The sequence below is a fragment of the Glandiceps talaboti genome, chromosome 20, assembly GCF_964340395.1.
Source record: "Glandiceps talaboti chromosome 20, keGlaTala1.1, whole genome shotgun sequence".
NCBI classification, from domain to species: Eukaryota; Metazoa; Hemichordata; class Enteropneusta; family Spengelidae; genus Glandiceps; species Glandiceps talaboti.
In genome coordinates, this window is record NC_135568.1 from 11,716,977 (window position 1) to 11,744,170 (window position 27,194).

Genomic DNA, 27,194 nt, shown 5'->3' on the forward strand with positions numbered 1-27,194 from the left:
TGGTCAGATGTTTTGAATGTGGGCCGCATACCACAGTCAGAAAATTTGGAGAGTACCCCTCCTCCCCCAACCACTAACATGAAATGTACTATTCCATACGTAAACATGACTAGATTACTAGTAGTGTAAACATTCTTGTCACATTGTAGCCATATTGAATAATCATGATTTATCGATTACCTAGACCCTTGGTTGAGGGAGATGCGATTTTTAAGGGTACAAGCTACAAGATGGTGTGGGGGTGAGGTGGGGTGCAATACCCTGGTACTTGCACTATATGCAAAAGTGTATAGGATGGAATGTAGGGCAGGTGTTACCAGGCCTACCAAACAATTACAGCAAGTATGTGTAGCTGTGAAATTTGATCATTTTGATGTGATTGGTGTCAAGTCACATCTGAAAATATACTAAGTACTTAGACCCAGTTGCATATGTAGAATAGAGTCTGGAGGGTTATCAGAGTAGAGTTTTGAGAGTGATGGGGTTTTGGAGAATAGAGTCTGGAGGGTTATCAGAGTAGAGTTTTGAGAGTGACAGGGTTTTGGAGAATAGAGTTTGGAGGGTAATCAGAGTAGAGTTTTGAGAGTGACAGGGTTTTGGAGAATAGAGTTTGGAGGGTAATCAGAGTAGAGTTTTGAGAGTGATTGGGTTTTAGAGAATAGAGTCTGGAGGGTAAGCAGAGTATAGTTTTGAGAGTGATGGGGTTTTGGAGAATAGAGTTTGGAGGGTAATCAGAGTAGTGTTTTGAGAGTGATGGGGTTTTGGAGAATAGAGTTTGGAGGGTAAGCAGAGTAGAGTTTTGAGAGTGATGGGGTTTTGGAGAATAGAGTCTGGAGGGTAATCAGAGTAGAGTTTTGACAGTGATGGGGTTTTGGAGAATAGAGTCTGGAGGGTAATCAGAGTAGAGTTTTGAGAGTGATGGGGTTTTAGAGAATAGAGTGGTGGATAAGCAGAGTAGAGTTTTGAGAGTGACAGGGTTTTGGAGAATAGAGTCTGGAGGGTAATCAGAGTAGAGTTTTGAGAGTGATGGGGTTTTGGAGAATAGAGTGGGGTGTGTAAGCAGAGTAGAGTTTTGAGAGTGATGGGGTTTTGGAGAATAGAGTCTGGATGGTAAGCAGAGTAGAGTTTTGAGAGTGATGGGGTTTTGGAGAATAGAGTGGGGTGTGTAAGCAGAGTAGAGTTTTGAGAGTGATGGGGTTTTGGAGAATAGAGTCTGGAGGGTAATCAGAGTAGCGTTTTGAGAGTGACGGGGTTTTGGAGAATAGAGTGGAGGGTAATCAGAGTAGTGTTTTGAGAGTGACGGGGTTTTGGAGAATAGAGTTTCGAAGGTAATCAGAGTAGAGTTTTGAGAGTGATGGGGTTTTGGAGAATAGAGTTTGGAGGGTAAGCATAGTAGAGTTTTGAGAGTGATGGGGTTTTGTAGAATAGAGTCTGGAGGGTAATCAGAGTAGAGTTTTGAGAGTGATGGGGTTTTGGAGAATAGACTTTGGAGGGTAATCAGAATAGAGTTTTGAGAGTGATGGGATTTTGGAGAATAGAGTTTGGAGGGTAATCAGAGTAGAATTTTGAGAGTGACTAGGTTTTGGAGAATAGAGTTTGGAGGGTAATCAGAGTAGAGTTTTGAGAGTGATGGGGTTTTGGAGAATAGAGTTTGGAGGGTAATCAGAGTAGAGTTTTGAGAGTGATGGGATTTTGGAGAATAGAGTTTGGTGGGTAATCAGAGTAGAGTTTTGAGAGTGATGGGGTTTTGGAGAATAGAGTTTGGAGGGTAATCAGAGTAGAGTTTTGAGAGTGATGGGGTTTTGTAATCAGAGTAAAGTTTTGAGAGTGATGGGGTTTTGGAGAATAGAGTAAGCAGAGTAGAGTTTTGAGAGTGACAGGGTTTTGGAGAATAGAGTGGTGGGTAAGCAGAGTAGAGTTTTGAGAGTGACGGGGTTTTGTAATCAGAGTAAAGTTTTGAGAGTGATGGGGTTTTGGAGAATAGAGTGGTGGGTAATCAGAGTAGAGTTTTGAGAATGATGGGGTTTTGGAGAATAGAGTAAGCAGAGTAGAGTTTTGAGAATGACAGGGTTTTGGAGAATGAACTTTCATTTCTGTCTCTCAGAGTCTGTGTTTGTGTTTAATCATGTATTAAAACAGGAGTATACATTTCATTTCTTTTACATTTGTGCTAAATATTCGTATTATGTTTATGTTCGATCAATCAATCTTTATTATACTCAACACACACTAGCAAAGAGTGTGGTATGGTACAATTCATGAAAAAGATGTAATGAAAAATACAAGGCTCACTATTGAAGAACATAAAAAAAGTATACAAGCAACTTTCATCTGCTGCACAGAGCTACTGGAGGATACATAGTATTACTGAAATCACTAGAATGTCTGGTTCAAACAATGTTAACCGTAACATGGACAACCCACAAAGTAAAATTGGAATGGCAAAGTTGAATAACATATTAAAGCACAAAACAAACAAAATAAACTGGAACAAAACAAAGTTTAATGTAATTCCACAAATCATGAGTGCGTAGCAATAAAAAAAAAACAAGATAAAATTGGAACAACATACAACTAAGAACCACTATATCACATCATAAAATTTTGAAAGAGGTGTTTAAAATTAAGTCAGTACACTTGAGACAAGGTTTGAAATGCACCAAGTATGTCAAACAGGTGATTATGGAATGTAGTACAAGGTCACCTATAGGTCACAGGAGGTCATATCAGGTCATTTAAGGTCATTGAGGAGAGTTCACAGCTATGGACTGTGATTGAAATAACACCATAAAATGTGATTTTGTATGCAAATAAGTGATTCAAGACACAAGTCAGAATAATACTTACCATACTCTTATGATATTACAATATGATTTGTTTATTCCAAATGAGTGAATCTTCTTACAAATCTATAAACTTTAATATGTCTAACCAGTGATTTTACAAAGGGTTCCAAGTAGGTGAAATTGTTAAACCTTGAAATGTTAATTATTGGGAATACTGAGATGGCAAAAGAAAAAGAATATTTTTGAATAAAAGGAGCAAGTTGAAGACCCAACTGGGATAAAACTTTGAGTGTGTAAAACAGTTGTCTGTCAGAGCTATAGAAAATGGTGATTCTGAATGAATGAATTATCCAATGGGAATCCTCATGGCTTCAGTGATAAGATAACACTAATGTGAGAACCTGGGATTGAATCATGGGTCTTTAAAGGCCCAGTTCAGATTAGGATAGTTGTCTGTCAGAGCTATAGAAAATGGTGGTCCTGAACAAATGAATGATCCCATTAATCCTCATGGCTCCAATGATAAGATAACACTAATGTGAAACCCTGGGATTGAAACCCTGGTATGTAATCAAAACTACATGTCACAGTGATCCATGTGTTCAACTCAGTTAGTTTCTAATTCTCTTACAAATTTATTTATTTATATTGAAAACACTTCTTGTTACAGTCACCCATATGCTCAACTTAGTTAGTTTCTAAATATCTTATAAATTTATTTACAGACAAAACTCTGTAAAACAAACTCAATACTAATTATGAGTATCTATTTTGATTGTTTTTTCAGGCAAAACAGCAACAAATCAATTCACTTTTGACACAAGCAGATACATTGATAGCATCACAACAAGCCTACAATGAAGTGTATGAAGCTATGGCAGAATCTCTGGGTGAAGCCTGGAAAGATCTAAATGCACAGCTTGAAGACAGACGTACATTACTGGACCAGTCAGTGACCTTCCATCAAAGTGCTCAAGAGGTAAGAGTTACTAAAATACTTCATTTTACAAACAAATGCTGCCAAGACACTTGTGTATTACTGGATCAGTCAGTGACTTTCCAAAAAAGTGCGCAAGATGTAACAATTACTATAATATTTCATTTTACAAACAAATACTGCCAAGACACTTGTGTATTACTAGACAAGTCAGTGACGTTCCATCAATGTATGCAAGATGAAAATAAAAGTTTCTGTAATAGTTCATTTTACAAACAAGTACAGTTTACTAACAAATGCTGCCAAGACAGACGTACATATCTCGACAAGTCAGTGACTTTCCATCAAAGTGTTCAAGATGTAACAGTTACTATAATACTTCATTTTACAAACAAATGTTGACAAGACACATTACATTATTACATCAGTCAGTAACCTTCCATTAAAGTACTCAAGAGGTAAGAGTTATTGTATTATACTGGTACTACTTTTAGTATCAATCAATCTGCACCCACCCATTGGAGTTCACTTCTCAGCTATTTCTTTCTCACCAAAGTTGCCTAGTGTCAGCTTGTGGGGATTTTGACTATCATCTCCCTTCTCACCTAGCATTTCACTGACAGTTGTGTATTCAGACCTAAACTTTAAGGGCAGTAGTCAAAATACCCCATGATGTGATATTTAGGTTATTCCTAGACTGTAAGATACGTCATGTGAGGGCACTCCATTATGGCGTACCTTACATGGTCATTTTTCCACGGTCATTTCGAAATCCTGAGATGGCGTTTAGTTGTTTACATGTCAACATTTTTGTGGACTTTTAACTGGATTGAATGTGACTATGTTATAAAATTGAAAATCATAAAATGGTAACACATTAATTGCATCTGCTGTAGTTTGATCATCTTTCTAGTCGGCTATTTGACATACTTCTGTCCTCTATTAAAGGGGAAACCATGGCAACATTTTAGAATTTTTTACTAAAAATAGCATATAGGTGAAAGTACCACTCACATGTACTGAATTTGTTTTGTGGAAATTGTCAAGTGCAGGAAGTATTTGTAATTTGTGGACCCATAATTTTAAACAGTGCAGATAAATAGTCTAGAGTAGATGTAGTAATGACAGACTGCCTATGTGAAGGAATGTGACCAAGTCTGGTTTACTATACACCAAGCCTTGCTGCAAGTACAGCATACAGTTTTATTGTGAATTTATATCTTTATGTGGTGATTTAAAGTATTTTAATGAGAAACTAAGTGTTTTGTAGGTAAAGGGAATGTTTCAAATTGTTTCATAAAATGGAACCACTTAATGTGTCTAATAAAAGTACTAAAGTTGTGCTGGATAAGTTAGAGACCAACCTCTAACAAAAAAACAAAAACGACAAGAAAGAGTGTAAAAAAAATCATTATAAAAGAAAGGAGCAAACAATTCAGTGACTACCAGACAAATGTTTTGAAAAAAAAAAAAAAAAAAAAATGAAAGAAGTTTAACTTATTGAACACAAGGCATCAAGAATGTTAAAATTGCCATATGGATGAGGATTGGGTAGTTTTAATTTATAAAACAATGTTATCATGGCTTCCTACTTGACAAATCCATGTGAAACAGCATTGACCAAGTCTGTGTTTGTAACTCAATTCAGAGCAAAAAACTAGAAAATGTGTAAATCGCTTGTTATTGTACGTACAATAACAAACTTTTTACACATTTATTAATCTTTTGCAATTTATCTAGTTACAAACAAGGACGTTGGATATGTTGTTTCACATTGATTTTTCAAGTAGGAAGTTATAACTAAATTGTTTTATAAATTAAAAATCCAAAATAAATACTCAATCCTAATCCATATGGCAACTTGAACAAACAAGGGTGATTTTATAGGTGTTACATTTAGATGTGTTTGATATAATAATTATTTATTTTAGATATTAATAATGTTGTTGTCAAGCTGGTTATTGGGCATTAGCCATGTATGTATAACAAAAAAAGTTTCAGTTGTGAGTTTAAGTACATGTTATGTTAAAAAAGAAAACTAAAAGAGAACACATGTAAATGTAATTTCTTTATTTCATTTTGTCTTTCTATGTGTAGTTCTCTGAGAGAATGGATGCTGCACTGGAAGAATTCAATACTGTAGCTGTTGCTCAAGATGTACCTACTGCCAAAAGTCTATTGCAAAAACATCTCGATCTTAAGAAAAGTAAGTATGATTCCATTCCTTGATGCATTAATAGTACCTCTGGTGCACAGCGTAAATGCCCTCGATGTGCGCCTTTAATGCAATGCGGCCTTTGTTTGCCTAATATCAATAGAAAGCCTGACAGTCTAGGAGCTAGACTAATGGTTATCTCTCCTCCATGGCCCTTGTTGAAAAATATGTATTCACAAACCATGTGTGATTTTACTAATTATAGGGACTGTTTTCTCTGCAAGTTTTCCATCCTTCACCTTAATACTGATCGATTATTGTATTCTCTAGGTATCTTAGAAGCTTCAATGCATACACTCAACAAAGGTCAAGCACTCCTGGACCGAATCAAAGAAGTCGGCAACCAAATGGATCCACGTTTCCAGCATGCCACAACAGCAGCATGTTACGGCATCGAACGTGTCATGGAAGAACTTCATGATCGTCGACGTCTATTGGAAGAACTGTGGCTGCGACGTAAACTCAAACTTGAACAGTGTCTGTTACTCTGTGAACTCAGTATCGAAGTAGAAGATGTAAGTTGAAATAACTTAGTAATAAAAATTTCTACTTATAGTCAACAAATTTCTTGGAAGTGAAGCCCAAATTCTTCATTGTCGCTTGAAAAACACTTGTTATTACATGTGACTCAAAATTATGTATCTGTCTTGACAAGCTACCTGATACTTTCAATGTTTTGCTAAGTTTTGGAACCCTGTAACAGAAGGGGGGGGGGGGGGGTAAACCTGGTATATCTTGCATATGATATATTTCCATACATCATAATTTTGTTGTGGAATGTTGTAAAAACACCTAGCGAACAAAAGCATCTGTATCCGAAGTATATATACAATGTACATGGTATATAATCAACGAAAGAGGAGAGTACAACACTACTGCATGGATGTGTTGAAGGCATCCACAGATCCACATTCAACCAATTACCATCTAGTTTATTCCAGTAGACTCTGTCTACTTACTACCTGTTACAAACACACTGGTAGGGAACTTTCAATTTGTAGAATAACAGAGAACTTAGGTTCATCATCCAGATGAAATATTCTGGATTGAAGTTGCAGTTACAATGTATGTGTATCTAATGTAATGTGACCGTTTTCAACCTGTATCTCACCAATGGAATGAAATGTGAGTGTTTTCTCTTCTAGATTTCCGACTGGTTCAAAACTAGAGGTGAAGACTATATGAAGAGAACAGACATTGGAGACTCGCTTGAAGCCACAGAAAAACTTATCAAAGAACATTTTAAGTTTGAAGAATCAGCTAGAGTAAGTAGATAGCTATTCCTTCTTTTTAGTGTTGGGGGTGGGGAGGGGGTTGTGGGTTTGGGATGGGGGAATACTTGGCTAAATTGTAGACAGGGATGCAGATGTGATTTCTGTGACTTTGTGAAGGCAATTTTATCTCTTATTCACGGATTCATTTCTTAAAGAGAATGCCAGTTCAGGAAATAAAAGGTATTTTCATTAAACTTTGGGTTCTGGGGAGTCAGTTCATGATTTCATGTCATAATCTTTGCCTGGTTGCCCAAAAACACCAAATTGAAACTCTTTTTCACTTCTATTGTTCGTTCAGTGATACACCTTTGCCTCATTTGTCATAGCAGACATGCATATGGATTAGATGAACAATGAATATTCATAACTCCTAAGTACTTATTTCCTTCAGATAAATAGTCATGAATATGCATTGTTCATCTAATAAATATTCATGTCTGCTAATTTCCATGAGGCAATGGTGTACCACTAAAAGAGAAATAGATCTAACAAAGAGTTTCAATTTGGTGTTCTTGGGCATCTTAGCGAATATGATATGATGTGAAATCATGAAATGACTCTCCAGAACCCAAAGTAGATGAGAGTACCTTTATTTCCGGGAGTGGTGTTCCCTTTTAAGCATTGAATATGTAAATATCTTCAGTAAGCCCTTGTTTGGAAAATTTTCAAACCGAAAAGTGAACCCATGTTGAGGGATTTTTTGGTAAAGAAGTATCTGATTTGTGGTGGCACATCCTCATTCACCATTCATTTTTGTTGCATATTTTCATCTCAGGCAATGAACATCCTCTTGAAAAACTTCTTGTTGATGTGAACAGTCTTCCAGTAGTCTAAAGGATTGTATTCACATAATTTCTGTATGTTATTTTTGTATGCTTTACCAGGCTTGCTATGGTATGTTGTTATGCAATTAAGATTGATTGATTGATTCACCCCCTACAGTAGTAATCCAAACACTAATATTGTTATATTTGTATCATTTATAGGAGATCCAAATCAACGTTCAGCGTTTACTTAGAGCAGCTGACAAAGTTGTATCTACTGGTGCTGAAGACACTGAACAGGTCCAGGAACAGACTAAAGTGATTGAAACACTTTGTGAAACATTTATTCACAAACTGGAACTTCGCCGTAAGCTGCTACAAATGACTGCTGCATTTTACAGAAATGCTTCAACGGTATATACAGTTTCTACTCCTACTTTATATTTCCCTATGTCTTGTGAATTACCTGTTGCTGTTAAATACCACGGCTAAATCATGCAGTTTTCACTACCTAAAATGATACTTTACCTCAAACTAGGGGGTTAGGTCATACAAATTCACTTTGATCTAAGGGGGTCATATAAAAATTACATAAAGCTAGGGGGAATTAATAAAAAGTTAACTTGTCCTAGGGGGTCATATGGTAAAACATTACATAAAATTTGGGGGGGGGGGGGTAAAAAAAAAATTTCATGGAACATACACAAAATGGTTCATACTGAAAATTAAATATTATATAACAACATGCCTTGTAGGTATGAAGTGAAAGATTCTCTCTTATTTTTGCCCATCGTAGTCCAAAATTATGTGATTTTAAGGCTTGCCTAGTTGACAATGTTACATGTTAGGTAGTGATAATTGACCTGAAAACATGATAAAGTCAAACTAAAGATTTACCCAGAAGTGAATGCACAAGGTTCTTTGTCTTATGTTTATTATACATACTTCACCAACACAGTTGGAAAGTTTCATAAACTTAAAACATTAAGAGCCTTGTTTTCAAGCGTTGTGCTTTCTCCATTGAGATATTACGTGAGGGAAATTTATGTAGAAAGTGAGTGGGGTCCTTACATGTACACCTAACACTGAAAGATATATTTCTTGTGTTCAGACTCAGAGTGTATGTTTGTTACCACATATATGATAGAATAGACCTGTTGTCGGTTCCAAGATGCATTGCCCGTCTCTCCTTGGAAGTTGGAATGCCATATATTGTGTATGAGCTGAGGGTTTTGCATGTGTGCTACTCAGGGGTGGTTGTCACCTGACCGTACCCTAGGTTCACCTGTAAAATCACTCTCTGTCATTGATGGCGTTTAGTCTTTTTTCTACAAAATCACTTATAATCAAAGAGGTCAACATGTCTTTCCATCACTTCCTGATGAAAATGTTATTTCAAATGTAATAAAGACAAAGCAAAACTAAATGTAACAACATAAGTGACATCATCTCGTGCAATGCATCTTGGAACTAAAAAATTGACTATTAAGATGTTGTAGTTGACTCAGGTAGAGTTGGTCTCAGTTAGATGTGAAATTGAAGTGTTAGCAATGCAGAGGTTGAGGATGCTTGCTTTAAGGAGTGCTTTCATGTTGGATAGAATTGCTATAGGCTATTTTACCTATCAGAATGTATTACTGCAAGTATTGTTATTAAATTGTGTGTTGACTCTGTCGTGTACTGCAATTTAAAGATCATGTATCAGGGATGTAGATAAACTTGGCAGGTAAAACTGGAAAAGTAAGCGGTAATGTCTATGAGGGAGACCTATAGATCTGCCCAACTATGGTATACAGTACTTGAAACAAATAAATTTTAAACACAGATTTCTGAAAAAATAGCTTGCAAGAAATTGCCGAGTAGCTGGTTGTTTTGCTGGCTACCTGCCCTTATCTACATCCCAGGTGTATTCTTGCTTTTATGGTGCCAGCATGAAATGCCCATGTTAGGAAAAGTAGAAATGTGAATTATTGTGATACATGTAGCATAGCATTAAATTGTTCACTAGGCATGTCAGCATGCAGCATTTGAATCAGAGAAACAATATTCACTGAAAACGCATACTAAACGGACAAAGGCAGACAGAAAGACAGAGACATACAGACAGACAAACAGACAGACAGAACTAGTCAGCAGACAGTAGGTAGACAGACAGACAGACAAACAGAGATAGCCAGGAGCAAGAGGGGGACAGCGACAGACAGAGAGACAGAGAGACAGAGAGACAACTGACAGACAGACAGACAGACAGACAGACAGACAGACAGAACCAGTCAGCGGACAGTAGGTAGACAGACAGACAAACAAACAGAGATAGCCAGGAGCAAGACGGGGGCAGAGACAGACAGACAGACAGACAGACAGAACCAGACACAGACTGACAAATGAAGAGACAGACAGACAGACAGACAGACAGACAGACAGACAGACAGACAGACAAACAAACAAATAATCAGACAGTGATTGACAGAGATACAGGATGACAGACAGCCAGCTAGACAAGCAAGACAGACACAGCACCAGACACAGACTGACAAATGAACAGAGACAGCCAGACAGACAGACAGACAGACAGACAGTGACTGACAGGCAGACAGACAGACAGACAGACAGACAGACAGACAGATAATCAACCAGACAGTGACTGACAGACACACAGACAGACAGACAGACAGAGACACAAACACACACACATACACAGACACAGACACAGACACACATACAGAGACAGACACACATACACACACACACACACACACACACACACACACACACACACACACACACACACACACACACACATATTAGATGATCTTCCTTATACCAGCAACAAACAAACTTGATAAAGCAAATCACCACTATTGCAACTTTATATGATTTAATATATTAGTGCTATGTAAAGATATTTTAGCTGCTAGCTACTTGCGAACAAGATAAGCAAACTATAATATCACTGCCTTTTAATATAGATAAAATAATAGCTTATTTGAGATATGTAAAGGACTAGCCAGATATGGCACCCTGTAATAGCTTCAGGGCTGATGTAGAACTCTTTGCATAGTTACTGCATGACAGGCACTGTAGTGCTTCATCAACTGACTTGGATTGTTGTATGCTTAGTGAAAATAAAACTGAGTTTATTGAGATCAACAAAATCCCATGGGAGAACAGAGAGGATAAAATATCAACTTAGTTATGTCTGTAATTGTAAATATTTTAGTTATTTTATGGTCTGACCATGGTACAGGTATTTGGTGTATGAACACTTGCTGATCATTAATTTCAGTACATTGCTAGCTATAGTTGGATGCCCTCCATGACCTGTTTTAACATGTATAAATTATCACAAACAAAATCACCATTAAACGATAGATGGCCTCTCTGACCTGTTTTAGTATATAGAAACTATAGCAAACAAAATCAAGAGAGACCTTGACCCTGACCCCTGACCTTGCTATGAATATTTAGGCATACACGGTCAGTCACTCCGGTTTGGTAGTAAATGTGGATAAATAACACAAATTTTGTGTACATGTAGATATACTACAAATGCTAATCTATGCATTTCTTTTTATTGTCATTCCCTCTGTAGGCATTGAGTCATTTAAACCAATTTGAAGTGCAATTACAGACAAAAGATGTACCAGAAGACAGTCCTGAGTTGGTGGAGAAACATAGTCGTCTGGAGCAAGCTATCTATGAAACATCAGCTCCTGTGCTACGTGAGGGACATCTACTGCTTGAGAGGGTCGGCAGAGATGTTTCTGGTGGCAGAGGAGTCAATGAAATGTTAGCAACTCTTGAGGTTAGTCTAGATTGTCATCGTAGTTTCATTACAGAAGTACCGTCGTAAACTAAAGCCTCTTTTAAAGCACCATTGAAGATGTAATGTCACAGTGTCATGGAAGAAATATCAGCTTTAGTTTGCGAAAGTGTACAGTAGTAAAAACACTCGGCACGCAGTCTTGAAATTAGGGGAGCCAATACACAACCTTTAACCCAGCTCTTTAAATCTTAATATACTGTGAAGTAAAGATTTTGAGATTATGAACAGATCAAATAGATTTGTACAAACTTTGATTGTCACCTTGTTTTTTGTAGACTAAAGTAACACTGCCACAGAAGTTTTGAACATGCATATATTCTTATATCTGTGTTTGATATGTTGTATATGCGTATTCATGAATGTATCAAATAGATTTGTACAAATTATGACAGTCACCCTTTTCTCACAGGCCAAAGTAACTTGACTATAGGAGTTGCGTACATATATTCCTAAATCTATGGTTAAACTGCATGTTGAAGAATAGATCAAACTGATTTGTACAAACTTGGCTTGTTACTCTGTTTTGGTGGTATCTCAGCTACATACAATATTCCTGTTGAAGCTATGTTTGATATGCATAGATGTGAATGGATCAAACTGATTTGTACAAACTCTGATTGTCACCCTGTTTTACAGGCTAAAGCAACTCAACTACAGGAGTCTTGTACAGCACATAAAGAAGCTGAGGCGAAAGCAAAGAGTTCACTCTACGTACAATTTGAAGAACGTTACTCGGTATTATTGATGTGGATGGTCAACGTGGGTGAAGCTTTTCTTTCCTCTCACAGAGATCTAGGAACTCATATCTCCAACGTAACAGATTTCTTAGAAGAACACGAACAACTTGAAGAAGACATAAGGGTAAGGAGTGCAAATGATCCCTTATCAAGAAACATTTTAATAACTTGTGCTATCTGATCTCGTCCATGTAAAGGACATTGCACTGCATTATGGGTGAAAAGTTGACAGCGCTCTGTACCATATGACAGGCAGTCGATTATGGAAGATTATATGATATTTTGGGTAAAATGTTGATAACAGCTAACTTTGTCCTGTATATTTTAGGGGAACATTTATTGCCAGTTACATTGCATTTTGGGTAATATGTTGGCAACTCTTTAACTGTACCATATGCTAGGGGGTCAATTATACACAATTTCATTGCATCTTGAGTAAAAAGGTTAACAATTCTCAATGCTGTACAGTGTGCTAGGGGGTCAATTATAAATTTACCCTATATCAAAAGAATGCTTGGTTTTGAAATTTTACTTTTATTTTCATTTTGACAAGAATCTAATATTGTGTGTCACAACTAATAACACTTTGAAATTGCCAAATATTCAAAAAAATTCTTATCAAATGCCGTGCTATCTGTAACTGGAGTAGAACTTTTGTCAATCAGACAGCAACAATATATTCACTGAAAATTGATAAAATACCAATAATTAGACATTGTACATGTTAATTAGAGGTCTATTTTATCTATAAGTAGTATAGTAATAAGTTGAAATTGTGATCACATTGGGTTGCTGATTTTTAGGTGTGGATCCGAACATCAATTTGACTGGAATTGTTGCACCATACTTTTGTAGCATGTTATGTGTGCTACTATACAAATATGCTTACCCACAGGTGATTCAATACTTTTCAGTGTGTACAATATTACGATTAAGTCACTAAAATGTTTTATGTTTGTGATCTTTTTTGCCACAGGATAAGGATGAAGAGGTTGAGGCTGTCCTACAGTCTGTGTCTGAACTGGTAAAATCAGGGGACCAGGAGACACAGACTGTACAGGGCAAAGTACAACAACTGAAAATACAATGGAAACGTTTAACTGTAACCGTGGAAACACGTATCAAAATAGCTCTTACTCTCGTGGAATTCCATAGAGTTGCCAAGCAGGTGAGTGTCATGTTCTTATCTGAATGGTTGGTATTTTTTGTAGCTGTTACTTCAAAGTAAGGTGGTATTACCTCTGAGACTTGATGAAGTCAATATCATAATTTAAAGGACAATGCCACCCCAGAAAATAAATGTATTTTCATATTAAAACTAGAATAATTTTATGATTTCTGAGTATAGTGATTTTGCTTGATTTCCAAACTCTTTTTGAAAATTTGTCTGAAGGTAATAAGCACTTAGGAGTCAAGAATATTCATTATTAATCTACTGTGCATTGCTGTAAATAATCTCTAATGATCTCTAGTACATATGTAATAATTTTCAAAACTTTTCTCTTTATGCAGCTTTCCAATGCAATGGACAACATGGATGATATTTTCAAGTCAATAGAAAGCTTAGACTTACAGAATATTCCTGAAGCCACAGTAACTCACTGGTCTCAGAAATGGACTGAAATCACTGAGCTATACACACTCTTTGAAACTAAAGCTAATACATTCCTTAGTGAGGCAAAACTGGTGAGTGTGGTTTCATTTTTGTCCTTTCATGATTTAATGGGGTAATGCATTTCTAGTTTACAAGTTTGAATGATCCAAAATACAGTATATTACAAACGTTGAAATTTTCACTAATGATTTATTTTCCCATGTTTCACTGTAAAATAAAAACACAGAAATAAAAGTGACTAAAATGCCTGTTTGTACATAAACACAATACACCAGTCTGATAATTAGTAAAAATTGGTCTTTGAGAACTAGTTGAAGAGTGTAAAATTACAAAATTAAATTTTGTAGTGGCAAAAATATGTAGGTTTACAATGTCCGTTCAAATGCAGGTTTTCTAACAACTTTGATAATGAAATTCTAGTCAAAAAGAACCAAAATATCCTTTATCATCAGTTCAAATACGACATTGCTAAAACTTTTTTGTTAGTGTTTTCTGTAAGGTTGTGAAATCCTGATATATACCAAGATTTCCACACTTTGTGCCATAATTTTGGTAGGGTGTAGTAAAAAAGGAGAAACATGTTTTTGCGGGTGTTATGGGTTGTAAAATTATCATTTTGTTTGTTTGACAGATCCGGGAAGATCCAAATCTAAACATTCAAGGTGCTATCAGTCAAGTAGAAGCCATGCTGAAAGATTACCGTGATCGTAAAACTACTTTATCTGATCGTTTTGACTCATGGCAGATTCGTATTACTGCCTTTAGAGATTTCAAAATACAATGGGAGCAATTTATCAAAGATTCCAGAAAGGTAAGTGAGATCTGGATTGTCTAGTTATATTTTTGGTAGGCTATCTTTGCTATGGGCCTTTGAATCATGGAAGTCAGCCAAAATACTATATTCATGGTTGAACAATGAATATTCATGAGAGATGTTTTACGAAGATGAGTAAGCACTTAGGGGTCATGAATATTCATCATTCAACCATGAATATATTATTTCTGCTGACTGCCATGGTGCAATAGCCCACAGCAAGATACCCTATACAGGCATAAGATCAACTTGATGTTTCTCTAAAATTGCAAGCAATTGTAGGTGATGTAAAATCGTGAAATGACTCTCAAGAACCCATATTTTATGAAAATGTCTTTATTACTGGGAGTGTTGTCCCTGTGACTGAATAATTAGCTAAACAGCCAAGTCATTGATATGAAAGTTGCCTTTGTAAGGGCCATTTTGATTCGTGCTGACTGTACAACCTCATCTCAATTCTGGAAAAATATCCAATGAGTTATCCTCTTATAAAATATGTTGATCTATTTCAGTATGCCATCTATGAAGGCAATATTTGACATGCCACTGATGCACAGTAGTTTGTTAAAACCGACCAAAATTTGGTGTTCCCCTATCCCTTACTCTTTGGTGACTCAGGATAAATCCAGTTGTATCACATCAAGTGACGTAAAAATTGTGTCTTTCATAAGAGTGCACAGTTTTATACTTGACAGTTTTATACTTGACAATAAGCCCTGCACAGTTCAAGTTTTTGAATCTGATTATAATATAGCTGGGTTGTCATGGTGATTTAAAGTTGGAAAGATTACAATTTTCTATTTTCTTTTCATCTGTAGACTATTGAGTGGATTATGAACACAGAAGCTGAATTTTTTCCACAAATAGCTGGTGAACTTGGTAATTCCTTGGAGGAAGCAATCGATAGACAGAACAAATTGTCACAGTTTGAGAAAACTGTACAGGTAACAATGACTTCTTTTTAACAATTTTACGTAACTACAGCATCTTTGGCAATAACAGCTATTGGAAGTGAGAATTTGTACTGTTGTAATAACTTCTCCTGTTTTAAACAAACAGTTTGAGCAAAAAACTCTGTTAAGTTTTATACAACTGTGTCTGCATTGATTTTACGCTCATCTTAGAAAGTTACATTGGAGCAGTATTTCTGTCAATATCGGCAGTGCAATAGTTACTGAACAATATCTGTATTGGAAGTGAACAGTGTGCCCTCTAAGCCAATTTGACGCACACAATTTCTAGTGACGCACCAAAATTTAGTGTTCCCCTATCTCTTACTATGTGGTGACTCACAAGAAATCCCAGTTTTTATCTCATTTTTATTCACAACAACAAAATTTTGCTATCGTTAGAGGGCACATTGGAAGTGAAGATATTGTAATAACAGTTTCTGAAGTAATAGTTACATTGTAAGGCCAGGGTTTTGATTCCCAGTTCTAACATTAGTGTTATCTTATCAGTGGAGACTTAAAGGCCAGGGTTTCAATCCCAGGTTCTCACATTAGTATTATCTTATCAATAGAGCCATAAGGACTACATAGGATTATTCTTTTGTTGTGAACCATCTTATTGTGAAAATCTGCCAGACAATCATTTTTCTTAACCAAGTTTAATCCAAATATGATATTCGGTCTATAATTATTATCTTCAACTATGAATCAAGAAATCAACGAAGTAGACAACTTTTTTCTGACTCTGCTTTAGTCCTAGTTGCTGATATTTAAAATTGTCTTTGTGTCCACTTTAGAAAATGAATGAAGAAATTGAAGAAAGAGTTAAAACAGCAGAGATGTTGGCATTGAAAGGTAATACACATGGAGAGAAGGACTTGATAGTCAATGAACTGGTGAAAGTACATCAGAGATTCCAAGTACGACTGAATGAGTATCAACTCTTGCTGACCATGACTATCAGCTTCTATGAAAGTTTAGCCAAGGTAAGAATTTTCGCACAGTTTAGTTGTTTTTGAAAGATTAAATCTTAACAGATGACCAAAAATGTTCATCAGCTTGGTATATCAAATGATTTAATTAAATAGGTTATAACACACAAGCGGTTAAAAGTGTTTTAACTGTGAGCTTTCGATCTGTCTTGGTCAATGATCATCATCATCAGAATGATAAATTCCATAGTTCTGACTGACCACTAGGTGGCAGTATGATCTGTCTTGGTTAATAAACTTTTGTGTTATCCCATGATGCAGTAGCCCACAGCAAAGATACCCTGTAAATGCCTGAGATCAACGTGATCTTTCTCTGAAATCACAAGTAAATGCAGTGACGTAAAATCATGAAATGACTCTCCAGAAACCACAGTTTATGAAAATGTCTATTTCCTGGAGTGGCGTTCCCTTCTAAGAAGTATAATAGCAAACTTATATTCCTGTTGTGTTATTATTTACTTTCAGTTGACCACTTGTATGGAGAGAGCAGAGATAGAGTACAGAAGAACAGATCTGCCTACCCACAGATCAGAGGTCCAGATTATGTTACAGCAACATGATAGGAACAAAGAGGAATTGTCAGATCTATTCAGAACTACCATCAACATCGGTGCAGAGATTGTGACTAGAGTCAGACAATATGTAAGTATTTGAGTTCTTTGGATTTTTATTCTACAGTGATTTGTAGAGATGATGGATGTTGCTGTTTGATCTCAGAGGCTTCTTTTACTCAGTGTTTGCTACGTTGAAAAATGTATTTTGCCTTTGTTCAGTGCATGTTTTTTTCGAAGGGAAAAAACATTTATATGGACTTCAAGCCATCCAGTGGCTTCTTTCACTCAATGGTTTGCTACATTGAAAAATGTATTTTGCCTTTGTTCAGTGCATGTTTTTTTCTAAGGGAAAAACATTCTATGGTTTTCAAGCCATCCAGAATTCTACCAGAGATTTTTAATAAATAGCTGTATAGTGTGTCTTATACCATGCACAAGCCAGGTTCAACAAAAAATATGGAATATATATTCTGGTCATTCTACATCACGACAATGCATGTCTATGTCACGGCAACGCTAGTTTACGTCATTAGTTCTGCTGTGTTTGACAGTCAAAATGTGAGTCAAAATGCTCAAAATTGCCATTACTTTCCCTGATTTTTTATAAATATTACTTTCCCTGATTTTTTATAAATATTACTGGCGATGGTATAATTATATTATTCCCCAATATTTTCTTCATTTAGCCGGAAAATACTCATGACCTAAGGGTTGTCACTATTAGTTGCTAAACAAGTACATGTAGTGAGAAGGGCCCCTTAAGTCACTTGTATTTTCCTTGGCTGAACGAAGAAAAATATTGGGGAATAATATCTAATTATTTGGTGTGAATATGCCTTATGATTTGTTTTCATTTTCAGGATCCTTTACTTGCTGCCCAGCAGGGAGTAGAAACAGTGTTACAACAAACACAGATGAGAAAACAACAGTGGTTGGAAGAAGCCAGAACATTCCGATTAAGATTACAACAACAAACTCAGTTTAGTCAATATGATCAAGACAAACAGAAGGTACAGATTTTTGTGTCTCAGAGCTTGGTAAAATGGGGGTTGGGGTTGTGGGGGTGGGGGGTTGAGAGGAGTTACAAGGGAAATGCTGGTGTCATATTTGGTAGTGTTGTAATGCATATTTAAATTACAACAAAATACTCTCTTTAGTCAATATGATCAAGACAAACAAGGTACAAATTTTTGTGTCTCAGAGCTTGGTAAATGGGGGTTGGGGTCGTGGGGATGGGGGGGGGGTGAGAGGCGTTACAAGGGAAATGCCTATTTAAATACAACAAAATACTTTCTTTAGTCAATATTATCAAGACAAACAAGGTACATATACCAAGATTTTAGATTTTCGTGTCACAGAGCTTGGTAAAATAGGGGTTGTGGGCAGTGGGGTGGGGTGAGAGGAGTTACAAGGAAAATGCTGGTGTCAGATTTGGTAGTGTTGATTAAAATTACAGACTTGGTATAATCTTTATGACTAAGATAAATAGAAGGTACATACATGCAACTTTGATTTACATACCTGAATTTCGAACAATCAATATCTAATTTTTGTTTTTGTTTCCATTTTTTAGTTGTTGGTTAGTCTTCAAACTGCCAAGAAAGATCTGGAGGGTCTACATGGCAAGTATGGAGATTCTGTCCACACTGTCACACTCCTTGTTGAGAAATTTGATGAATGGCTGATAACAATCAGAGTAAGTCATACTGTTTATACTTTCACTGTCTTCCTATCTCTGCAGTTGTAACAACTTCCTGCCAAAATAGTTGTGACTAAACTTTGTCAAACAAATGTTTAGAATGTTTTAGCTCTGATCAGATCAGAATTGTTGACTTTCTCCTATAAAATGTGTTCACCCTAGTTTCCAACCACAATATTGTGAATAAAATTCATTTTTCAAACAAATTTGTACATCTCAACCACGATTTAGAATATAACTGTTAACACATTTTCACGAAGTGTCTACACCCAGATTGTAATAGATTAGATTGGAAGTACTCAGACTAATAAGTGCATAAGTATCACAAAGTCATCACATTTTCAAAACTTACCATAAAATTCATTGACAAGTTTTCAGATGTTGTCTCAGAATGAGCTGGTTATTTCCAATACATTGTTTTGAGGGGAGGCATCAACTTTTGGCTGATCACAGCACCACATATTGGTTAGCGTTTGCTCATTATATAGTCATTTTGACGATTTACATCTGACACTTGGAGACTTATAATTCAATCAATGTTTCCATGTTAGTGTTATGATATCATTTTACTAACCTTTGCGACTTTTCTCTGTTTTAGCCTGTCAAAGAAGCATATGAAAATTTCATCAGTACAGCAAAGATCATGTTGGGTGATAAACACTATGCAAGTGATGAAATCAAGAAAGATGTAGAAGATGCAGAGAAATTCTGGAATGAACTGACCTTTCAGATAGAAGATCACTCCAAGAAACTACGTATCTCAGTAGAATATCATGAATTGTTAGAACAGGTAGGTCCCGAGAAAAGTTATGCAATTATCAGAGAGAGATATTTAGGGCATTTGGGTGGGGCGCCCCTTTTGGCTCAAAGTGTTCCTAGAGAAATCTTACAACCAGAGCAGATGCTGTGGGAGTCAGAAGAGTATCCAAAGAAGGAACAACAACCTATAGAGAAGATACAAGAACCAAGAGAAGTAGGAATAGAAAGGATTTTTCAAGAACCGAAAACACAAGATTATGTTGTACAGGAACCTTATGCTGTTCACCGACAACCATATCCAAACATCCCGTCTGAGTGGGAAGTTTATAGAGAAAGTCCATCAGAGCAGGCTAAAGAGTGGCCACTGGCACCTCCTACCAGAGTGGCACATTCAGGCTTTGTACAGTCTGTCTTCCCTCAACAAACACAAATTCCAGCTTATCAACCAGAAATGTTGTCCCCCAAACAAGAGTCTTTAGAATCTCATATTGATAAGGTTAATTTGACCAGACCCCCAACTGTTCCAGTTGATTGGCCTACACAGGCCAGGGAACTACCAATGGAGACGGCTCAGTCGGTGTATGCACCTGAGCCCCTTCCAAGAGAACCAGAAGTGCAGCTCCTGCAACCAGAAGTGATTCCTCCTGAGTATCATACAGAGAAGAGTGTCAGTATGTCAAAGCCTCCGTCTACTCCTTTAAATTGGGAAGATGACATTCCTCAACAGCCGGGCATGCAACCAGTAGCCAAGGCTGTTTCACCAGTGTTTGTACCAGCAGAGCCCCTTCCAAGAGAACCAGAGACTCAACCCCTGCCATCTGAAGTAATTCCTCCAGAATACCACACTGAGAAGAGTGTCAGCATTTCAAAGCCTCCAACTACCCCAGTAGATCTAGACTGGAATATTTTCAATGATAAGCCGAAAGAAGTGGTTAAAAAGTCACCTCTGGATTATCTTGATGAAGAATTAATGAAAATAGCTCCTGAACCCAGTTATCCATTGAAAGATTTCCCCCCTCAAGAGAGTCCTATACAACCTAAACCTAGCTATTTGATGGAAGAAGCACCACTCCTGATGAGACCAACAGAGAGAGATACACCAGTTCAGAGGCCTATGTTTGCACCTCAAACACTTGAACCTCAAGAGTACCGTGTTAAGGAAACGGTCACTATCCCAATAAGTCCTACTATCGAGGTCAAGCGGAATATTCCAAGAGAGAGCCCTGTAAAACCTCAACCACCTACATATTTGATGGAAGAAGCTCCAGTCCTGACAAGACCAACAGAAAGAGATACACCAGTTCAGAAGCCTATGTTTGCACCTCAAACACTGGAACCTCAAGAGTACCATGTTAAGGAAACGGTCACCATCCCAATAAGTCCTACTATCGAGGTCAAGCGGAATATTCCAAGAGAGAGCCCTGTAAAACCTCAACCACCTACATATTTGATGGAAGAAGCTCCAGTCCTGAAAAGACCAAGAGAAAGAGATGCACCACGTCAGAAGCCAATGTTTGCCCCTCTAACTCTGGAACCACAAGGACTCCGTGTTAAGGAAACTGTTACCATCCCAATTAGTCCTGTTGAGATCAAACGAGATATTCCAAGAGAGAGTCCTGTAAAACCTCAACCACCTACATATTTGATGGAAGAAGCTCCAGTCCAGACAAGACCAACAGAGAGAGATGCACCAAGTCAAAAGCTTATGTTTGTACCTCTGACACTGGAACCGCAGGGACACCGTGTTAAGGAAACCGTTACCATCCCAATAAGTCCTGTTGAGATCAAGAGGGATATTCCAAGAACCATACAAAGAATGGTACCACAGGAACCAATACAACCAAAGCAGTGGAGTGAGGACAAGCCAACTGTCCCTGTCTATCCTGCTGTTCAGAGAAAGGAAGATGTTCCACATTATCAACCCAGAGAGATGGAACCAGAAGATAGACAGGAATACAGTGTTGAGGAAACTGTCACTATCCCTATACAACCCCTTGTTTATAGTTCAGATATCCCAAAGTATCCTGTACAGGAACCTGAACCCACTGAAGAGCCAGAATACAGTGTTGAGAGTACTGTCACTATCCCAATCAAACCAACAATTAACCTAGATGTCCCAGTATCTCCTCGCAGTACACCACGGGGAACACCACTAGGAACACCTAGAGACAGCCCTGTGATATTCACGGATGAGGAGTCGGTCACCGAAGTGACAGAGATCACTCGCATCCACAGACATGAACCAGACGTAGAACAGAGACAGATAGTTAGGGTTAAGAACAAACCAATCAGTAGAGTGAGTTATTACCAGGCTCCTCCTATCCAGAAAGCCATTCGGGTTGTGAAACCACAAGTCAAACAGCCACGCTATCGCATTTCAAATTACATTGTTGAGAAACACCTGTATCTGGACAGACCCAGGGAGAGATGTTTCAATCAGATATACATATATATCGAAGAATATCCCCTGATTGTTCTAAAACTCCTTCGTTTACCAAACGAACCTCATTATTTGGCAGTTTTGGAACAGTTTTCCATGCCAATGCTTGCCAATGTTAATTTCACCCATGAGCTGGCTCCTGAATCCATGACCCCAACCCCTAGCCCTACTACACCACAGGCGTCACGGCCACAAGTTTCCATTGCACCACAAGCTATTGTTCCGCCATCCTCTCACATTTCCCCTCACCCAGAGTCACCATCCAAACAGCCGCCCTTTCAATCCTCACCAGTGACCGTGGTTTCACAGCCTGACGGCAGCATTACGACAAACACAACCAACGTCAAAAAACACCAGACAGCAGGGGCAGTCTATGAACAGTATTACAGCGTTCAAACTATGCAGAAAGAAGATGGAAACACTATCATAGGTCAGAAGAGGATGTATCTCGGACAGAAGGCTCAGTTCTTTGAATCAAATTAATTGTCGTCTGTTTAGAAAGTTAAACCCTTTAAAAACTTTCAACCAAAAGTGTTGTTTCCGTAAAGACGTTCTTTCTTTTTAGTGTATGTACCTTTGTCCTAAAATAACGTGCTAGCTTTTAAAGGGTTAATGAGGCAATATGAATCACAAAGTATAGTTGAAATTTGTTTTTCCTTTTATCAAAATTATACTACTCTGTTCTAGACTGTTTTGGAAATCTTGGGGTATTGTTGATTTTATTTCTAATCAGTAACCAAAGAAAGTGCCAAGTTTTAGGCAAAACTGTTTCTTAATTTTTTAAATTTCGCTTTCAATTTGATTCTGTCCAAACTCATTCGGGTAACTTGGTGCTTAAATATGGAAACTTAGATGATTAAAAATAGTATAACTGTCTTTCATATTGCCTTTTAGAAAAAAGGTTGTGAAAATAGGAGAAATATTACTGTTTGTAGGATGACATAATGTGAAAGAATGTCTTGTCAGTTTTTGTTTTACACATTAAGTGTATGAGAAAATGAAATACAAACAATGTCACGTTTGATATGAATGAAAAGCAGGAAAATAACTTGATTTTCTTGAACTTTATATGTGATAAGAATTTTTGATACGTCAGTAGTTTTTCTGACAGGTATGATCTTAGGAACACTCCATTTCTTCAGAAAAGTGTTACAAATGTTTTCATTTTTTACTACTTTTCCAACATTAACACCCCCCCCCCCAAAAAAAAAAAAAAAGCTTTGACACTCATACAGGGTATTTTACAGTTACTGTAGTTCTATAGATTCACGTATATGCTAAGTTTAAAATTCTTCACTTTCATATATCTTATATTAAATATATATATCCAATATATATTCCATATTTCTATATATGCACATCTTTATGTAGGTTAATGATCACCAAAGATAAGAATTTTGAAAAGTAAATTTAGTGACAATTGAAATGATTATAGTACTTTGTTAGAATTTATCGAGTTATTGAAATAATGCATGAAAGATTATAATTATGACATATTTTGTAATATTAGCCATTCAGCTTGCCCGCCAAAGAAATATGGGAATAAATATCCTGCTTAAACTTTTAGATGTAGTAATCAAATCATGCAATAAGGTCATTTCTGCTATACATCATAATAGCAGATACAACCTTATTGGATGGACGTGATGAAATACACACTAGCCATTCAGCTTGCCTGTAGAAATAGAGAAATATATAAACTCAGTATATTTAGACTATTAAAGTTACTGGAATTCAGATTTTTAGTCTTTAAATGTTAGTGACCAAATACACAGTTTCTACTGTAGAAATATAAAATCTTGAAGATTTTAACACTGAATACTAATATGCGCAACATAGTGTTTCTAACATTTCAATGAGTTTACTCAAAGTATATGTATGTAGCAGTATGGCACTTTAAAGTCGATTTTGATCGTTATTCAGTTTCTATGTTAACCATTTTTATATCTAGTATTATTAAAGAAAGAGGTTTAGCTTTAAAAGCATGCAATTTTTTTTAAAACATAGAATTTTAACTTTTTGAATGTTTGTATTTTTCAAGCAGCATGTTCTTATTATTCCATGGCAAAAATGCTTTATATTGAACTTTTTGATATTTTGGAATGTTAGATTTATTCAGTTTGCTCCTAACTGTAGTTCTAAAAGTGGAAATTATAAAACATTTTATGACAAAAAACTGCATTTACTTTCTGTACTGTACTGTAACGTTAGATTTTATACTGTTTGATATATACTTCTTTTCTTAAAGATTCAGAATATGTGTAACAGGGAAGTGTAACCATTTTTGTATGCTGTATATTGTATACTGAGGCCTTGAAATTGTGTCAGATGTGAGATTGAGAATATGTATTTTGACGACCAGAATCCATATATGTGTGTATGTGAATATCAGAATTCTCTAATACCTGAAATAGAACTTTACCCCTCGCCACATCATTCTTGGTGATCACCATGACTTTAGTGCGTTGCACTACAAATGCACTACCATAGGCACGCATATGAATAAGTTGGTTGTCGAAGCTTGTTCTATTTTGACCTTCTCGCTTGAGGTGGAAAGTTAATACAGGTATTGAGAATTGGACAACGGGTCTAAAATTTAGTAAGGAATGTAGGTCCAGCTATTGTATGTACTTACCTATGTAGTAGTACACATTTACACATTCGTGAATCGTTTATAAAATCAAAATTTCCCTTCTTTAAATTGATGACTTTGCTGTTTGAAAGTAGAGCCGAAAAATTTTCATTTTTGTCAAGAGAAATCTGTCCATGTTTTTATACACAGTGTATATGTTGAATTGTTGTGAGTGTAAGAATGGTTATTGAAGGCATTAAAATGAAAATTAGGTGAAAAAGGTGGCCCTCACTATGTTTGTAAGAAACAGAGATTAAGTATTGGTGCCTAGTTGCAACCCTAGAAATACACAGTACAGGTGTACGTAGACTGTAAAATTGATTTGTTTTGGTGTTGTGATTGTCTACGTTGCTGTCAAACCTTAATAGTAGGGAAATTGAAATTGGGTTTATCAAGTGAAAAAAGAGTATATTTCAGTCTGTTAGTTACATCGTGAAGTTATTTGACTACCAAAGTGAAACCAGAAATGTATTAAAGTTGAACAGTATTAACAAAAGTTTAAGCTGAAATGTAACAAAGTTAACACTAACATACCAAAGATACCGCTATGATTTGTTGAAATGTGATTTGACCAACCAAAGGTAAACCAGAATTCCGTCAAAATTAGAGTGACCAACCGAAGTTGCATGTGAAATCCATAAAAGTTAAACATGACCAACTAAAATTAAACTTTATCTGTTCTGAAAATAGACCTCATATCTGACAAAAACCTGATATTACTTGTAGCCTTAACTTGCCTTGTAGCTTGATGAAAACATGCAATGCTGGAAACTATCTAGCCACTGCTTGCCAAATATTTTCTAAACTTTGATCACCTGGATATACCTTTATCAGTAATGGATAGAATCCATTCTTGCATTAATTTCATGATTCGTAATTCTAAGTGCTTGAATTTTGTGAAATGTCATATTTGAGAGCCAAATTTCTATATGAGGAACAACTGGGAACTTCTTTTGAACCCTAAATATCTCTCTCATTAGATGGCCCTTGGGTATAAAACTTCATTGCAATGAAGTACTCCATGTGATATTTCTGAATGTTAACTTTTTATCTGCAGTAAATGAGTTCAACAAAAACCATTTGAATCTTTAGTTCTACACCCTCAAACCTTTAACTTTCCAATCTCTTCATGTACCATAATTGAATTGTAACAAATTGACACCTTTGTTAATTTGTAACCTTTTAACCATTAGAAATCTTGAGTCAATGTATCCTTTTTCACATTACCTATTGTTATTGAGTGTTACTTTCTATCACCTTTACCTGTCAATCTTATCAAATGTGTTGTGACTTGTAACACTGTAACCTTTTAAGTCAACCTTTGTATCAAGAACCACAAGACACCAGTAACTTTAGGAATGTGTGCAAGCTTGTACCTTTAGTAGCCTTTTGGAGCCTTTTACCTCTATATCCTTTCACAGATATTGTGAGATGTAACTTAATAATTTTCTACCGACTCAAAACCAAGTCACTGACTTGTTACCTTTTACCTGTGTTATTCTGATGTGTATGTTGAGATGTAACTTTAACCTTTAACCCTTGAATTGACCACTGTATATTAGACAATTGTCCTCAAGAATTTCTGAACACACTTTAACATGGTTGAAATGGTGAAATTGGAACACAAATCATAAATTGAAGTTAATTTTGCAGCACAGCACTTTTAAAAGTCTTACCAGATTTATCAAAAGTTTATTCAAATCTGCAAATATAGTTCAAAAATGAAAAAACAACAACCATGGCATCAAAATTATCATGACTAGTTTTAAACAATTCAAACCATACCTGATAACAATTGTGATTCCTAATTTTGTCCCTTTTAATGTTTGCATAAAATGACTATGCTACACAACAATATTTGCAAGTGTTGATAGGAGACTGCACTAGTGTGTTTGGTGTTCGAATTTCAACTTTCACAGCCACAAGTGTGTGAATTCTTGCCCTTCTTCCCACTGCGAGGTTATCACTGAGTGTTTTGATACTCCATTCTTTCCCACATACCTCATTGTAACCACTCCATTCACTGTTTTTCCTGGAAAATGAAAATAAAGAAGCTCTTTTGAAAAATTTGACCTTTGACCCCTGCTATTTCAACAATGCGAGGATGTGCTACTTCATTTGTTCTTGTCATTGAAGATGGCCTAAGATCTCAAATTTCAAATTATCAAGGACATTTTATATGTTTAGTCTGAATTAGTCA

The 27,194-nt window shown here is 36.4% G+C and overlaps 1 protein-coding gene across 1 annotated transcript in view; it reads left to right on the plus strand.

Moving 5' to 3' along the window:
- The window catches only part of LOC144450678 (titin-like), a 450,019-nt gene that overhangs the window by 36,626 nt on the left and 386,199 nt on the right, over positions 1-27,194 (plus strand). The window contains exons 3-18 of the mRNA XM_078141331.1: positions 3,574-3,765; positions 5,821-5,929; positions 6,209-6,453; positions 7,084-7,203; positions 8,199-8,390; positions 11,569-11,781; positions 12,439-12,663; positions 13,516-13,707; positions 14,052-14,225; positions 14,786-14,965; positions 15,787-15,912; positions 16,716-16,904; positions 17,376-17,552; positions 18,325-18,474; positions 19,038-19,160; positions 19,762-19,953. Of these exons, the coding sequence (XP_077997457.1) occupies positions 3,574-3,765; positions 5,821-5,929; positions 6,209-6,453; positions 7,084-7,203; positions 8,199-8,390; positions 11,569-11,781; positions 12,439-12,663; positions 13,516-13,707; positions 14,052-14,225; positions 14,786-14,965; positions 15,787-15,912; positions 16,716-16,904; positions 17,376-17,552; positions 18,325-18,474; positions 19,038-19,160; positions 19,762-19,953 (2,799 nt within the window). The remainder of the gene's footprint in view (positions 1-3,573; positions 3,766-5,820; positions 5,930-6,208; positions 6,454-7,083; positions 7,204-8,198; positions 8,391-11,568; positions 11,782-12,438; positions 12,664-13,515; positions 13,708-14,051; positions 14,226-14,785; positions 14,966-15,786; positions 15,913-16,715; positions 16,905-17,375; positions 17,553-18,324; positions 18,475-19,037; positions 19,161-19,761; positions 19,954-27,194) is intronic.